At 46.4% G+C, this 16,412-nt stretch overlaps 1 protein-coding gene across 6 annotated transcripts; it reads right to left on the bottom strand.

The window, feature by feature from the left end:
* Positions 1-95: 95 nt before the first annotated feature.
* On the bottom strand, positions 96-15,852 carry LOC139336014 (centrosomal protein of 164 kDa-like). Of its 6 annotated transcripts, XM_070969854.1 has the most exons (29): positions 15,682-15,852; positions 15,049-15,132; positions 14,540-14,651; positions 13,413-13,644; positions 13,100-13,264; positions 12,877-12,999; positions 12,682-12,780; positions 12,307-12,411; positions 10,862-10,999; positions 9,839-10,729; positions 9,273-9,326; positions 8,975-9,117; positions 8,187-8,714; positions 7,948-8,070; positions 7,630-7,825; positions 4,888-4,962; positions 4,594-4,716; positions 4,163-4,306; positions 3,852-3,935; positions 3,702-3,770; positions 3,353-3,612; positions 3,013-3,198; positions 2,349-2,529; positions 2,143-2,250; positions 1,703-1,805; positions 1,161-1,547; positions 958-1,030; positions 746-865; positions 97-490 (listed from the first exon to the last, which is right to left on the bottom strand). In XM_070969854.1, the coding sequence occupies exons 2-29, from the start codon at positions 15,125-15,127 to the stop codon at positions 394-396; spliced, it is 4,998 nt and encodes a 1,665-aa protein (XP_070825955.1). In that variant the 5' UTR covers positions 15,128-15,132; positions 15,682-15,852; the 3' UTR covers positions 97-393. The 6 variants fall into 6 exon arrangements, with proteins under 6 accessions (XP_070825952.1, XP_070825953.1, XP_070825955.1 ...); XM_070969851.1 differs by having other exon boundaries at positions 96-490; positions 9,839-10,999; XM_070969852.1 differs by having other exon boundaries at positions 96-490; positions 2,143-2,247; positions 9,839-10,999.
* Positions 15,853-16,412: the final 560 nt, after the last annotated feature.

Genomic DNA, 16,412 nt, shown 5'->3' with positions numbered 1-16,412 from the left:
CTGATGAATGTGTGGATGCTTGTCTGTGTGTACATGCACAAACAATAGATTCAGTAGGTGAGAAATATGAACATATATATATATATAAAATTATATTTATTAAAATGTTTTATAGAAAAATACAAATATATATGCACAAAAGACTTTTTCTCTCTGCCTGCACAAGTCTACACTCAACAACCACTCACTGCTTCTGCTGTGCCAACAGCTGTGGAATATGGAAAAGTAATAACAGTCACAGTTAAGGAGGCCGGACTTTGCCTGGGAGTTTTAAAAAGGAATGAATCAAAGAGGGCACAGGACTCTTGACGTGAGGCCCTGTCACAGCCACGAACGCTCCAAAGTCCTCAGTGACGCGTCCGGATCACCAGGACTGAACTGTGTGTCCTGTCCTCAGTAATGATAGACTCTGATCTGGTTGTTATCGTCTAGGCCCAGCTGGACCAGGCCGCTCTTGGTTGAAGGAGCCTGATAGCGAGTGAACAGAGGTCTGGAACACAGAGTTAAAGACAGCAACTGTGCTCACAAAACAAGTAACAGTGTGATTGAGACAACAGATGGAAATTGTGAAATAGTAAAAGTGAAGTCAAAGATCCATTCATTGAGTACATCAATGAATAAAACTGTGAATTAAGTTTGAACTGATTTTCGGTTTGCTTTTTACTAAATGAGTGGAGGTTACTGTGTTATGTCAGTTTCAGGCTCCATACTCATGGAGCCAGGAGTATGAATGACAGAAGGATACATGCTGGTGTCTTTCTTGCGCATCTCCAGCCACCTCTTGTTGCCGTCGATCAACCCCTGCAGTCTCTGGCCATCTACCTCCACTGACTTCTGCATGGAGCGCAGACTACGACCATGTTCGCTAAGATACACATGAGCACACACAGTTTTATGATGGTGGTAGGTGCATTAAGGACAGCCAGGCTGTGTGTGCAATCTATACTGACAGCATACCTTGCAGACGTGTATGATGAGTAAGCTGAGGTTGGTCTCATGGTGCTGGAGCTTACTGGGTCCATAGCTGCTCCTGGAGAACAAAACAGCAGTTCAGGACCAACAATAATGATAGCAACTGACCAAAAAAACCACACTTTTTACAAGTTGCACTATTGGTGATTCACTCATTCTAAAGCAAAATGAGGTGTCTGCTGGCGTACTGGGGAATATCTGGCTCCATCGGCTGTTGATGAGGTCCTCAGAGGCCCTCAGCCCACTGCTGATGGGGGTACTGAAGAGAGGGCTGGCTGCAGCGGTGCCTTGGGGCATCCAGTTCCAGGACGGCTCTGAGAGCCTCACTGGGGGAGGTGGGGCTAAGGAGCTGGGGCCCAGGGTGTGCATCTGGGGCATGACTGGGGCAGATGTGGAGGTGGGTGCTGGGGTGGAGTGAGGGTGAGACAGAGGCAGAGAGAAGCCTGTGTAGGGTGTGGCGCTCTGCCTCTGCGCCAGTGAACCCAACGCACTCAGGACAGTGTTGAGCTGGCCTGAGATCTGCTGTAGGGACTCTGCTAACTCCTGGACTTTGCCGGGGACGGTGGGATGACCTCCTGATGAGGGAGTGAGGGGGAAACGGAGAGCAAGTGAGGTGTCAGTGTAACAGGAAAAATACAGTAATCTGAGAAGAGAAGAAGAAAAATCAGCAATATAGCAATAATAACAGTGCATGTGTAAGATTCTTTGGTAAATTATGTAAAAGTGTTACCTGTCCCATCAGGTGGGTCACCAGTGCTGCTGAGGTCAGACTCGGTTACATCAAAGGTCACCTTCCTCTCTCCTGTCAGCCGAGACAGATCCTCAAAGAGTGGCTAAATGGAGAAAGCAACAAGACAAAGTGCAGATAATGATAGCTTTAATCTAACTCTGTCATCCAGAGTGACTTTAATACAGGTCACAAAAAAATATTCATGTGAATCCAGAGAGAGCGAGGAAATGAAAGAGCAATAAAAGAGGCAGGAGAAAACCAAAAACTTAGAGCATTTGTAAAATCTGTGAATAGATTTGTGATAAGCATTCATTTTCATCACCACCCTGAATTTTACAGGTGCTGGTTGACTTCACGGAGTCCTTTGCAGTGAATATATAAGAGCATTTAACCAAAATGAAGCCTCACTTTACAGAAACAGGCTGGTGGTTTGTCCTCACCCTGTCAGCTATAGAGCTCTCAAGCTGGTGGAGTTGCTCCTCTTTCCTCCGCAGGAGAGTGTTTCCTCTTTGAACCGTCCGCTGCAGCTCCACCACATTTCTGGCCTCCTGTCACAACGAGGGGGAAAGTAAACAGCACTTATTTTAAATCAACCTCCATCACGCAAATGACTATCCTGCAGGAGGTGGGCCGCACTCCTCCCTACCTGCTGGAGGCTTCTTATCATCTCCTCAGTCACCCTTCCTTCCTGGTTGGGGTCCTGGGAGGAGGTGGTCTGGGCTGCCCGTAGAGCTGCCTGTCTCTCCATCAGTCGCCTGCTCTCCCTCTCCAGGAAGAGTTTGGTTTTTTGGATGGATGCTCCGTGTGAGGAGATGTAGCGTCTGAAGCTGCACACAGAGATGTGGGGAAGAGAGCTAAGGTTAAAAACACGGACTGTCTTCTAAAGCATGAATGTTCTGATTTTTTTTATATTTTTACAAGCCAGCAATGTTAGGCCTGCTATCAACTGTATATAAGCTAAAATGACATGACCCCTGCTATGTCGAAGATGTCTTGCTCTACATCTCTGCTCTGATTCACTCTAAATACCAAAGAGGCCGAAATTGTGTTTTTATAACCACAGTTTTTTTCTCTATCTCATATGTCTGTCTCGTCTTACTCGTCCATGCTGCTGTCGAAGATGTCTTGCTCTACATCTCTGCTCTGATTCACTCTAAATACCAAAGAGGCCGAAATTGTGTTTTTATAACCACAGCAAGATGTCTTGCTCTACATCTCTGCTCTGATTCACTCTAAATACCAAAGAGGCCGAAATTGTGTTTTTATAACCACAGTTTTTTTCTCTATCTCATATGTCTGTCTCGTCTTACTCGTCCATGCTGCTGTGGCTGTCAGGTACAGGGGAGAGTGGTGGGTCGTCCAGGTCTTCTACATGTAGCGATGAGTCTCTCCTGTCACTGGGGGGCGCCGTCACCTCTGCTTTCTCTGCCTTCTTTTCATCCTGTTTAGGTTCTGGTCTGGGGCAGGAGCTCACTGCTTCACCTTCTTCCACCTCACTGTTTGGACAAAACAAAAAGGCGACCGTTGAAAATGCAAACAAACTTGCATGGGAACACTGGAAATCACTGCTGTCTCCACAGTTTAGCCACTGCACCGGCAGAAGCCGCAAAGTAAACAGGATGTGTGGATGTCCCGCCTTGGAAACTCTACCTGACTCTGCGACTGAGGCGGTCGCATCTCTCCTGCAGCAGCGCCACCTTGCTCTCCAGCCGCTCCTTCTCCGCCTTGGCCCTCCTGCTCTCTTCTCTGGCTTTGTCTCTCTCCTCTCTCAGCCTCTCCTCCTCCTTCTTGGCCTCGCTTCTCTCCTCCCTCGCTTTCTGGATGAGTTCTCTGGCTTGATGTTTCTCCTCTCTCATCCTCTCCAGCTCCTCCTTCAGCTGGTCTCTCTCCTGGATTAGCCGGGGTAAGGCCTGGACACACACACATAGGTGGAGGAACAGAGGGTTGATGGACGGGCGGGTGGGTGAATATAATCTCTATTTTCAGAAATGTGTCCCACTTCTATCTGTCTGTCCATTTCGTCCTCATCTTCCTGAAGTTTCTTCCTCCTCCTCTTCAGATCTGCTGCCTGATACGAGACAGAAACCATTAGTCCATGTGGTTTGAGTCTATCAGTGATTAATGGTACATACAGTGTGGCATAGAGGACCTTGGTCTGGAGCATGGCCTCCTGGCTCTTCAGCTCTTTGGCTCTCAGCTCCATCTGATCTGCCAGATCCTGCAGTTCTGACTCCTAACAGAAGAAATAAGACAGATGTATTCTCTGGAATGAAGCACTCAGGCTTCCTGTTACTCTACCTCAGTTTGGTGAGCAAAATACGGTTTGAGTAGCATGGACTGGAAATATATTTTACACTAAAAGCATCCATTTAAAACCCAAACACGCACAGTGATACCAGATGGAAGGAAGCTTTTGACATTGAGAGGCAGTGTAATTGCACTACAGGTTCGTCGTCTCACCCTGCGCGAGTGTGTCAGCTGTGTCTTTTGTATCTGTGTGTTGAGCTGCAGGCGGAGTTTCTCCAGTTGGATGGCGTGCGAGCTCTGGAGACGCTCTCTGTCCTCCTGCAGAGTAGAGAGCAAGCGCTCCCTCTGAGCGGTCTCCTGGAACACACATCCACACACACACAATATATTATAAACTTGGGAAAATCAGCCAATTAGGGTTGACTAGTGTTAGGTTTGTTGGTTTGTTCCGTTTTTTGATGTTTCTAACTTGTGCTGGTTTAGACTTTGGGAGAAATGACAAATAAAAACAAAACAAAGCTGATCATTTTACTTTTTTTTTTAAATGCCTGCTGGGAAAAAAAAGTATAGCACACTCCATTGTTGCAAGTTGCACTGGATGAGGGCCTGGATCAGCTACATGTGGAAGAGAGATGCTCTCTGACCTCATCCAGGTATTTTTCCCTGATGTTGTTCATCTCTCTCCTGTGGTCCTCCCTCAGCTGCTCCAGCTTCCTCTCATGGTCACGCTGCACTTCCTCCCGCACTTCCTGGAGAACATCAGCCAGCTAGACAGTGACAGCAAAGGCCAGTTTACACTTTAAAGTTATAATCTGCTGAAAACGGAATTAAAGCCTCAACTCATATTCAGAAAGAAATACACGATGATGAAATTCACACACGCACACAGCTGCTGTGAGTGTGTGTGTGTGTGCATGTGTTTGTGCATGTCCTCCAACCTCTCGGTGGTACTCTGCCAGCTGCTGTTCAGGTCGTGGACTCATGAGCTCCCTCCTCCTCTCTGTCATTTTGACCTTTGTACAGACAAAAGAGTGCAAAAACAGAGACAGACACACATATACAGAGATCATTAATCCATGTCCCTTCAGTCCAATGCCACCATGTACCAGCAAAACTGAGCAAACACAAACTTTTGGTTCTCTTGCTGTTTGGTGTTCACATAAATATAGCACATTAAAACAACGCAGTCACATATTCCATCAAGATCATTTTTTAACATCTAAGTGTTTCAACTCTATACTAATATATACAAAAAAAATCAGCGTTAAAGGAATATTTTCATGGACAAAATACAGTCATGGAAAAAACTATTAGACCACCCTTGTTTTCTTCAATTTCTTGTTCATTTTAATGCCTGGTACAACTAAAGGTACATTTGTTTGGCCATTTTCCATGTTTTTCTTGATAATAACCAAAATCACGTTCTTACATCAATAGCTATGGCACTGTACTGCCAAAACAGCTTTTAGGCATGTTTTCTTTTTTAAGATTTAAGATTAAGATTTACTTTTTATGATCACTGCACACACACTGCACACACATGCTACAGGGAGGAGACTGCACACACGCCATGCTTCGTGATATTTTCTCCGCGTTTCACCCATCCTCAGTCCGTCGTTCCTCCGCGGCCTGCCAGCTGATGCCGGTGCCCGCGCCCGGGGACCCATCCTTTTTTCGCCACCGTTTAAGGAGGAAACCCTGGGTGAACACGGGGAGAACATGCAAACTCCACACAGAAAGGCCCCCTTATTCCTCGAGCAGCAGGCACTGAAGACATGGTGGACACGCCACTAGCGGGATTCGAACCGGGGACCTTCTAGCTGTGAGGCGACAGTGTTACCACTTGTGCCACCGTGCTACCCTACTTAGTCACATGATACACACAGGAGTCAGTACCATTGTTTTTGATGACTGCAGCCATGCGTCTTAGCATGCTCTCAACCAGCTCCTGACATTGTTCTGCTGTCACAGCAGCCCATTCCTGTTGCAAAACTTTAAACAAATTTGAGTTTGATGGTGTTCCACGTGTTTTCAATTGGATTTAGATCTGGTGATTGAGCAGGCCATGGTTTGAACGTTCTGGTTCTCCATCCAGGCTTTAACTGACCTTGCTGTGTGGCAAGGGGCATTGTCTTGTTGAAAAATCCAGTCATTCGAAGCAGGAAAGAATTTATCAGCTGATGGAAGAAGACTGTTTTCAAGAGTAGCCCTGTACGTGACCTGGTTCATTCGCCCTTCACAGGGCATTTGCCTTGTTCCACCCATACTGAAACAACCCCAGATCATCACCGATCCACCCCCATGTTTTACTGTAGGGGCAAGACAGTCTGGTTTGTAGGCTTCTCCAGGCTTCCTCCTAACCAGTAAGTTGGCTGGAGTGGGCATCAACTCAAAATTGGATTCATCATTCAAGAGAACCTCAACAGTCCAATCCTTGTGATCCCTAGCAAAGAGTGACTGGGCCTTCATCTGCCTTTCATTGATGAAGGGCTTCTTCTGTGCCCTGTGTGACTTCAGACCAGGTTCAAGAAGTCAGGTTCAAACTGTCCTTGCCGAACAAGTCATATTTCTCAACAGTGCCCACTCATTTTTAAGGTCCCTGGAGGTCTGACAATCACACAGGAACGGATGAGTACATGGTCCTCTCGTGGGGCAGGAAGACGTTTCCTGCCTCAACCAGCTAGCAATTTGGTAGCACCATGTTCAGCTTGCTTTTTCTTGGTGTAATGAACGGCTGTCTTGGAGATCTTCACTTTCAGTTTCAGTTCATGCCAATTTCCAACAATGCGAAGATGGCTGCCTTTGCTGCTTCACATAATTCTTTTGTTTTAGGCTTTATGTGAGAACTGACAACTTCTGAGTTGTGCTGCGGCTTGAATGTAAGCAGGAAACCACTCTAGGCCTTTGCATGTGCAGTGCTGCTTATGACATGAAATGGCCTCTTACGTACGGTGGGAATACAATTAAGCTTAAGCATGTCAAATAGGACATAACGTATTATGGAATCAGCTGCATTTTGAGTTCATTGTCTTCTTCAGGTAATACACCTTTAGTGGTATCAGGCATGAAAATGAACAAGAAATTGAAGAAAACAAGGGTGGTCTAATCATTTTTTCCATGACTGTATGTTGGTTAAACTCTTCATAGCACCATCATTTCCAAGCATTCTTGTCTTGCTGTTTGCTAAGAACATAAATAAATTAAAACTAGAGCTGAACTGAAGAGGGTGACGGGAGGATACGACACTAGAACTTGTGTAACAGAACATGTGGCCACCCACAGAAATGGCTTCAGGCTGATCTTTCCCCTACATATGAAATCCGGTATTCAGGTTAATATGCTAGCATCCAGCGTGGGCTAAGACGCTCTGTGAATCACTTGTTTTTCACTCCAGATTGCTTCATCACGGTGCCCCTGTTTGAATTCAGCTATTTGTTGGACTCAAATTGATTTTCAAACAGATGTTTGTTAAGCTATTTGCTATCTTTGTTTGCCCTGTTCAGCTTCAGCTTCAGTCTGTTTGGAATGAGATATCCCTCATTAGTCACGCGGATAAGCAGTCTCAAGTCAAGTCCTGCCAGGTGCAACAACAGAATTCAAACACTGAAATGTGAACGGCTGAACGATACTGAAATTAAAAATGAGCAGGACACAAGCAGGCCAGCATCATCCTCGGTCACCTCCTGTTTCAGAGAGCTGAGTTTCTCCTCCCTCTCTCCCTGGAGCCTCCTCTTCTCTGCTTGGAGCTCCTCTTCCAGCTCTGCCTTCAGACGTTCGGTGTCCTGCCTCTTCTGGGCCTCTAGTCTCTTGTGCTCCGCCACTCGTTCTTCCTCTAGAGTCATGCGTAACTCCTTCAGCATGACTTCCCTTTCCTCCCTGAGTGCAGGACACACAAGTCCATGTCATTTTGAGGGATCACGGGTGATTAACTGCAGCATCACTTTGAGAGCCACCTCTGTGGTGAACCTTTGTATTATGTGTTAAGGTGCATGTCTGACCTGAGTCTGAGTTGCTGCCTCTCCCTCTCACCCTCTCTGAGTTCCTTCAGCAGCCTATCAGACTCCTCATTCAGCCCAGCCTCCTCCTCGCTCCTCTTAGACAGGAGACGCCGGCGCAGAGCCCTGGGGAGCCACAGATCATCAATGTTCTTTGGCCACAAGTGTAAACACTGACACACATTGTAGTATTTGAGTTTTATAAGGAAGTGAAAGTTCGGTCTTCTATTCTTCATGCCTACCTCAGTCTTTCATTGCTCTCCTCCTTCAGCTTCCTCTCTTCCTCTTCCTCCTCTCTCCTCAGCTCCTCCTGGAGGAGACGTATTCTGTTCTCCTTCTCCTTCATCAGATGCTCCCTCTCCTCCTCCACCTCTTGGTCAGCCTTCCTCCTCTCCCTCTCCTCCTTCCTCTCTCTCAGACTCCTCTCTTCTCGCTCTGCCCTCCTCCTTTCCACCTCTTCCTCCTCTTTCTTCTCTCTGTCTTTCTGGACTCTCCAGCTTGCCTCTCCTTCCAGTGGGCTCTCTTGATTTTGCAAGGGGGGTTCAGCATCTTCGAGCTGGGTGTAGGAGGTGCGGACCAGCCGACCTCTGGAGGTTTCAGGTCTTTGTAGCTGCAGAGACATGCCCAGGCCTTCCTCTTTTAGCTGGGGCCCGACACCCTGCTCTGACTGGGGCGGGCTTGAGATGGAGGACGAAGGGGTGGACTGGTGAAGGACGAGTCGGTCAACTTTCAGAGCTGGAGTGTTGTCTTTGTCAGCAGCCGGCAAATGCCTGAAGATGGAAAAAGGTGTTATGCTCTGACCAAGGTTAAAAAAATGCTGAAAATATATTGCACGCAGCTTGCAGTGTTATTCTATTAATGGACAAGCTGTGTATATTTCCTGAATGCTGATGCCCTTCTTTTCACACAGTTTCACAAGTGACACTTTCACAGCTGAAATCCCTGTAAAAATGAAAACACTCTCTAAAAGGAAATTCAAGACATCCACTTCCTTGTGGACACACTCCTTCAAGGGGTGCTAACAACAAACCTGTTGGCATCCTCTGCTCTCTTCGCATTTGCCCGCTCCTCATTCTCTTCTTCTTCTTCTTCTTCTTCTTCTTCTTCTTCTTTTCTTTCCTCTGGACTAAGAGTGCCAGACAGGTCGTTGATGTCCAGAACTTTCTCCGACAGCTTTAGGATACAAATCCAGCAGCATTACAAAACAGGCTGACAATAAACAGGTAAATGAATGAATGAATGAATGAATGAATGAATGAATGGATGGATGGATGGATGGATGGATGGATGGATGGATGGATGGGTGTCACGCTGCCTGATGGGGGTACCTTGACGTCTATGGAGGATGATGCCTCCTCAGTGTTCTTACCCGCCTCAGACTCCTGGAATAACACACACACCAACACACTCAGCGACAAGGTAATAGTTCTGAATGAACACAGACGCACATGTATACACAAACAAAACCACACAAGAAACACTACACATGCAAACACAACCAGGGCAGTAAATCTGGAATCAAAGCAAGCAGACACTGAAAATGGAGGAGGTGATGGCGGAAGATGATTTAAGGCTCCTATGTCTTATAAAATCAGCCGTCAGTCTAAAAGCAGATAGACTACCAAAAGCCTGCACTGTCAACGGGCAAAGGGATCAGATCTATCCAATCCAGTCCTCAGGGGCTCACGTGGATCGTCCTTTGACCAACTGATATTCCAGCGTGCGAGTGACGACATCCATGCTGGGAATCACACCGGATGAGACAGCCCCTCAGGCAGTGGAGTTGGATTCTGGGAGCTACATGCAGAGATCAGGCAGGACCAGGGTTGGGGTCGGGTAGCAAATGCAGGGGTTGGGGGATGTGAGCACGCACAGAGGCAACACCAAGCCCTACCTCTGCGGGAAGGGAGCATTTTTCTGTCACATCCTTCATCTTGCCAGCAAGAGCTTTTTTCTTTCGGTCAAGCGTTTTAAGGTCCCCCAGCATCATCTTCTTGCCTAGCTTGGCTAGTCGGACTTGAGCTGTTCCAGTCTCAAAAACCTCCACAACTTCCTCCTCACTCTCTGGAGCAGTTTGGGGCTTTTGGGCATCTGATTCCTCATCTACCTCCAGTCCTCCCCCCTCTGTTTCTCCTCCTTCGCTCAGCGCACATGTCTCTATCACCTCCTCGTCACTCTCTGTCAGCTTCCTCTGGCTCACGGAGCATCTCTCCAAATCCTCATCACTCTCTCCAACGTCCTCCTCTTCCTCACTCTCAGTCTGCCCTCCCTCATCATCTACGCTTCTCTCAACTTCATCTCCCTCTTTGTCGTTCTTGTCCTCCTCCTCACCCCCTCCATCTTGATCACTTTTGAAGCATTTCTCCACAACCTCATCACTACTTTCCTCAAATTCCTGTTTCTCTTCCTCTTCCTTCACCTCTTCTTTCTCCTCCTTTAAACTCTTCACATCCTCATCACTCTCCGCACTCTCTTCCCCGTCTTTGGTCTCATCATGCTGCTGTTCATTGCAACGTTCTACTTCCTCTTCGCTGCCGTTTTCCTCTCTCTCATTGCTCTCCTCCTTCTCACTGTGCTTCGCGTTTCCTGCCACCCCACCACTTTCATCTTTCTCTTCATCATCACCTTCACAGCATTCTTCCTCTACCTCATCACGATCTACGTCCTCCTCTTTCTTACTTTCTATAGACCCTTTACTTTCTTCACGCTCTTCCTCCATCTCATCCTCCTCTTCTTTGCTTTTTCTCTCATCTACTTCCCCAGTCTGTGCCTCGCCATCTTCAAGCTCATTTCCTACCTGTCCTTTCTCCTCTGCCCCTTCCTCCTCTCTGCCCCCTCCTCCTTCATCCTCTCCCTTCTCTCTCTGAACATCCTCATCTTCCAACCCTCCTCCTCCCACCTCCTCCTCCTCCTCAACCTCATTCAAGTCCTCTGCTACCTCCTGTGGAGCAGAGAGTTCAGCTTGAGGGCTGATGGGACCTGACTCCTCCACACTGACATGGTTTCTGCTGCCCACCAGTGAGGACGGGTGGAGGTGGCGGCCCCTCAAAGAGTCCTTGGTGGAGGGGAAGGAAGAGCGGTCCATCCATCCCAAACAGAGGCACAAAGGAAGGCGTGCAGAGACACAAGGGAGAGAAAGGATGGAGGAGGACAGGTGAGGGAATGAAGGAAGGAGGCAGACAAAAAGATTGTGACCACTGCTGACAGACGGTGGGGGACTGGGGGGGGGGGGGTCTTCACACCAAAGCATGCAAAACCGCCGGAAAGTGCATTTTGCAGGGACACAGTTAGTCATAAAAACATGCAGAGAAAAATATAGACACGGTCTGGGTCTCGCTCACACTCAAACACAGACACACACACACACACACACACACAGGAGCAGGTTTGTTTGATGAACGTGATTTCTTTGTTTCAGCATTTCTCCTCCAAAAACATATATCACTGGATCTATAGACATGAGTTCTGCTCAATCACTTGGACATTATGTCAACAAAGAATACATGCATTGTAACTTTCATTACAGGGAAATGTAAAAATGAAAATGTGCAAGGTTCAGAAATTAGGACTGACTTCACAGAATCTAATGACAGTGTTGGGGAGTTGTACTGGTCTATCCTAATGGAGGCAAATAAATACATCAGAGGGACATTGGTTTGATGGTGATGACACATGCTCCCGATACAGTTTCAGAGAGCAAAGCAGTAACATTGACAGTAGGAAGACAGCAGGACAAAGAGGAAGACACAGTAGCAGCCATGCCCGTAGGACAGATCCCAGCAGCACAGCAGCTACATGAAAACATCCCGGGTCACAGTGCAAAGGTGAGAGGTTTAAAGGTCAAAGAGGTCACACGAGAGAAAGAGAAGGAATAGCAGATGGTTTAGATTCATAGTTTCATGAGGCAACAAGAAAAATCCACTACACATCCTCACTACGACAGTGAGGATGTGTAGAGACATGCACACAATTAGGACTGCCCCAAACTTAAATATATATGTATACGTGTATATATTAGCAGCTATACAAAATCTCTGGTTTAAAGATACAGAAGAAACAATGTTAACCTCCATATTTATGAATATACTGTGTGGGTTGCTAGGGTTGTGCTTCAAAAATCCCTGTAACTCATGCAATGTGTAAAAATGGAATCACTGGTCCATCCTGGTGAAAACATACTATGGCCATCATATATGGTACATACAGGACACAGAAATGACAGAGTGAGCAAGAAAGATAAAAGAAAGCTGGGAGCCACTGCAAAAGCGGATGGTGTGTGTGCGTGCGTGCGTGCGTGCGTGCGTGCGTGCGTGCGTGCGTGCGTGCGTGCGTGCGTGCGTGCGTGCGTGCGTGCGTTTTTACCTGTTGGGACGGTGGTTCAGGGCTGTGGTCTCCAGATAGAGCCAAGTCCTGCAACTCTGGCTCTGTCCTCTCCTCAGCTGGAGCTCCACCACTGGCCTCACTGTCCTAGAGCGTGCATATACACACACACACACACACACACACACACACACACACACACACACACACACACACACACACACACACACACACACACATTAAAGAAAGAAAAACATTCATACCTAAGATGCACCTTCTGGATAATTCTGGAATTAATATGAAATCAGAACCTACAAAATCAACAATGTTGCTTCTATACAAGGGAATTATCAGCCCGAAATATATTAGCATCTGCCTCGCCACAGCTGTTCTCATTTCTCTGATTATAATATCTACCTCATACTGCAGACCTCCTCCAAGGGCATCCAGGTCCAGATGAAGGTTCTTCAATAATCGGTCAGAACCACGAGGACTCGGCTGAAAAAGTGACAATGTCTGGTTTGACAGGGATATAAAGGGCACATTTATGAGCCATGGGTGGCTAAACCAACTACTTCATCGTCTTGCATTTCTCTTCAGGTTGTGCTCTACCTCGTTTTCTGAGATTTTCTCATCGTCATTGTCATCATCATCCTCAAAGCCAGGCAGAGTGAGGGACACCCTCTCCTCCTGCCTGCTGCCCAGAACACTAGATGCCCCACTGCTCCTCAGACCCTGGCAGAGAAAGAAATGAAACAGTGCACTGTCAGGGTTTAAGTTAGAGACTACTGAGAGAGTTGACCACATGGTCCTTCATATAGTGCTAGGACTGTACCCCGAGAGATGTCTTGAGGGGCTCCAGTCCCCCAGAGCTGCCGAGGGACCGCCGGAGAGCAGGGGCAGAACCAGAGATTGGGCCGGTGCCAGGGGCATCCAGACCTCGAAGAGGAGCCAAGCTGCCCAGCGGAGATGGTAGGGGTCCCAAAGCTGAACTCAGTGCCTGGTGGAAAAGAGACATAGTCAAGAAGTAAGCACCAAACATCACAAACACCTCAATAATTCATTACATTTAGAATCCCAAAATAGTTGATAAGCAGCATTTCATCTCCCCTTCCACAAAAAAACAAAAAAACAACAAAACAACTCACTCCAGGAGTCTTGAGCGGCTCTTTCTTCTTCTTCTCTTTCTTCTCCTTCTTCTCTTTCTTCTTCTTCTTGTCCTTGTCTTTCTTTGCCCCTGTGCCTCCTGCAGCAGCCGTGAGCTGGGCGCGCTCACGCTCCTGAGCCACCAGACGCCGGTAGTGCTCGTCGCAGGGGTGATCCCAGGTGGACTGGCCCGAGGAGAAGTTGAAATAGTAGATGTCCCCTGTCACATCCTGGCTGTGGGGGAGGAGGAGGGGGGAGAGGAGTGGGGTCACTTCAGCACCTCCAAAAAGGCCCAGGAGAGGGAGGGAGGAATGATGGGTGGACGGGTAGGTGAATAGAGAGATGTCACCAGTGGTTGTGTTGTCACCTGAAACTGAATACTGCACCACATGTCAATGAGTCAATCTCACCCTATCTCAAAGATGTTTAGTCTCATAAGGGTTAAAGCTGCGAGAGTTATTAATTCTTAGTTCCTACACAAACCCTTGGGACTGTACTGTGAACTGATTTCATCTAGCATCTTCCTGTTGTTACTGTGTTAGTAGTGTGTTGTAACAAACCTAACCTTGTACTAAAAAACAGAGTATAAGTGTGTGCTACAGGCAGCAGCACATTTCCTCTTGCTCTTCTGCTACTTGTCATTTTGCTCTGCTGCTTCTCTATGCAGGCTACAATATAGCACAGAACTGATTATGTATTATGGGCTTATGAGTATATAGTTTAGAGATTATATAGATCCAAGATGAAACTGACAGAAGGGCAGGACTGCAGCTGACATCTCTCTGGGTGACGTTGTTAAGAGAAGGTTGTGATGCACCTCCACCTTCAGATGTCAAGAACAGACCTTCACCCTTGCTTCGTTGCAAGGACAAAAACACACCCACACTGCATTACTGTCAAACACACTCAGATAAATCAAACTTGCAACTGGTGCAGTGTCTTTGGTGCCTCCCTAGGGATCACCAAGACAAGACAACATTTTTAATCAAAAGCAATAGAAACTCATAGTAAGACTGTAACACCACAGCCTCCACAACATGTAAGTTTCCATGATACATCCTGTGCTACAAACAGCTGTTTTGACCATGCTGCCAGGGCTCCACTCCCCAGCTTCTCTCCCCTCACTTACCAAGGCTTCCACTCGGGAGGCAGAGGGGCAACGATACCTTCCCTGGCCAGCCACAGGAGCTCCGGCTCACTGTCGGGATCAATGCCAATCTCTCTTGCATACTCTTGGATTTCTAATGATAGACAGAGATAATAAGAGAAGAAGTGATATAAGACAAGCTGCATGTAATTGTAGAACATCATAACACATCAAGTCAATTTAATAGCTCATTTAAGCAGAGTGAAGCACCCCAAAACAAAACATGAACCAACAAAATTAAATGAGGCATGGAATAAAAACTTGATATTGAATAAATGAACAGCGCAAACAAACTTTAATTAACACTCCAGATTTTCCATACTGCTGCTATCTGCATAAACCAATAAAGCTGAGGATTTCTGCCACCAGTGAGCAAGTACATTTCACCTGGAGAGTTTCTACATTTTCATTTTGGGATAATCTAGACAAAGGCAGTCAAATATAATCTTTCCTGCTACCATATCCAGGACATGCCCCTCTCCCCAGTGTACCTTGTTCAGAGGGTATATAGGTCTCATCATAGTCCTCTTCAAGGATTAGCTGGTCTCCTATGAGAGCAGCTGCAGTCATGGTTACTGCAGAGACACGGGTGTTAATGCAGAACAGGATGACTGGCACAAGAAAGGGAGATATACTGTTCACAATGCCATATACAGTGTTAAACACAGCGACAGACGACTAAACAGGGTGGCCTGTCTCCCTCGACAGCCTCGGCTCTTCACTATGCTGTGCAAAACAAGCCCTCCTGAGAGGTAGAAAACTGAAGATTTTATCTTGGCATTATGCTCAGCTAATAAGATTAACAAACAGACTTCTCGAAACTAGCTAGATTGTTGTGCAAAAAGCGAGGGCTCACTATGAAGTAAATTCTTAAGCCGGTGAGAGACTGCCCATCAGTAAAACCGTACTAAAATATATCGGAAACAAAAAAATATCCACCTGAAATCATGTAAAGTACAGTAGTGCGGGGGACACCTTGGAAACAGACGAGCTAACGGTTAAGGTATTTAAGCTATCATCTCAGCTAACTTCAACGTTAGCTTGCTGGGCGCCATTTAGCTATTTAAGGTTAGCTCCGCCAGCTAAGTAGTTGGAGAATAGCTTATTTGTGTTAAGCAATTTACCTTACAAACTTTGAATGGCTTTCTCATTACCCTCTGTGGTAATATCGATTAGTTGTCAGTTGTTTAGCAAAGACATTGTGTACGCAGAGAGAAGATGGTAAAGTTAGAGCACTAACAACATCTCCAAGGACGCTTCCCCCGCTTCCTGTTGACGATGGAAACGTGGCTCTTACTGGCTGAGCTGCATGAGGCGTTCAAGTATCCTCGTGAGATCCTATTTCGTCAATATATGCAGTTACACAGATGATATTGTAACGGTAACCATGGCGAAATGTAACTTTTAACAAAAGTGTCGTGAGCGGCTTTCGTTGGATTGAAAAACGCCACAGAACTGCCTTTTATTCTGCTCCAGAGAGGAAAGATTAAATGAAAGGTGCATATATTTTTTCTTTATTAATTGGCTAATATTGATGGATTTAAAAAGAGAGGTATATCTTACTAATGGGAACAGGCATAATAATTAACCTCAGATGATATTCATTTTGCGTAGTGTGAGATCTTATCATCTTTATATTCCTATTATAAAACCAGAATGAGGAGGAAAACAATTAACTGGGTTTTCATGTGAATGAATGTGCATAATAATTTGCACTGCACTAAAAGCATCAATCACTGTACATCTGCTGACATCCATACAACGACAGATCAAATAACACTTTCCATTTGTTTTTCCTTTCCTTAAGGGCAAAACAAGTGAGTGTTATATAGAATGAGCTTCCAAGGGAGCTGCT

Source organism: Chaetodon trifascialis, chromosome 9, assembly GCF_039877785.1.
Source record: "Chaetodon trifascialis isolate fChaTrf1 chromosome 9, fChaTrf1.hap1, whole genome shotgun sequence".
Lineage (NCBI taxonomy): Eukaryota > Metazoa > Chordata > Actinopteri > Chaetodontiformes > Chaetodontidae > Chaetodon > Chaetodon trifascialis.
The sequence above is the reverse complement of the archived record's forward strand: the minus strand, read 5'-3'. Positions and strand labels throughout refer to the sequence as shown.

Bases quoted from the DNA above. Each gene is read 5' to 3' on its own strand.
- LOC139336014 (XM_070969851.1), bottom strand. From the start codon at position 15,127: ATGACTGCAGCTGCTCTCATAGGAGACCAGCTAATCCTTGAAGAGGAC. The intron at 8,071-8,186 runs GTAGGCATGAAG...GTGGCTCCCCAG, and splicing joins GAGAGCAATGAAAGACTGAG to GGCTCTGCGCCGGCGTCTCC. The intron at 866-957 runs GTATGCTGTCAG...TGTGTATCTTAG, and splicing joins TCATCATACACGTCTGCAAG to CGAACATGGTCGTAGTCTGC.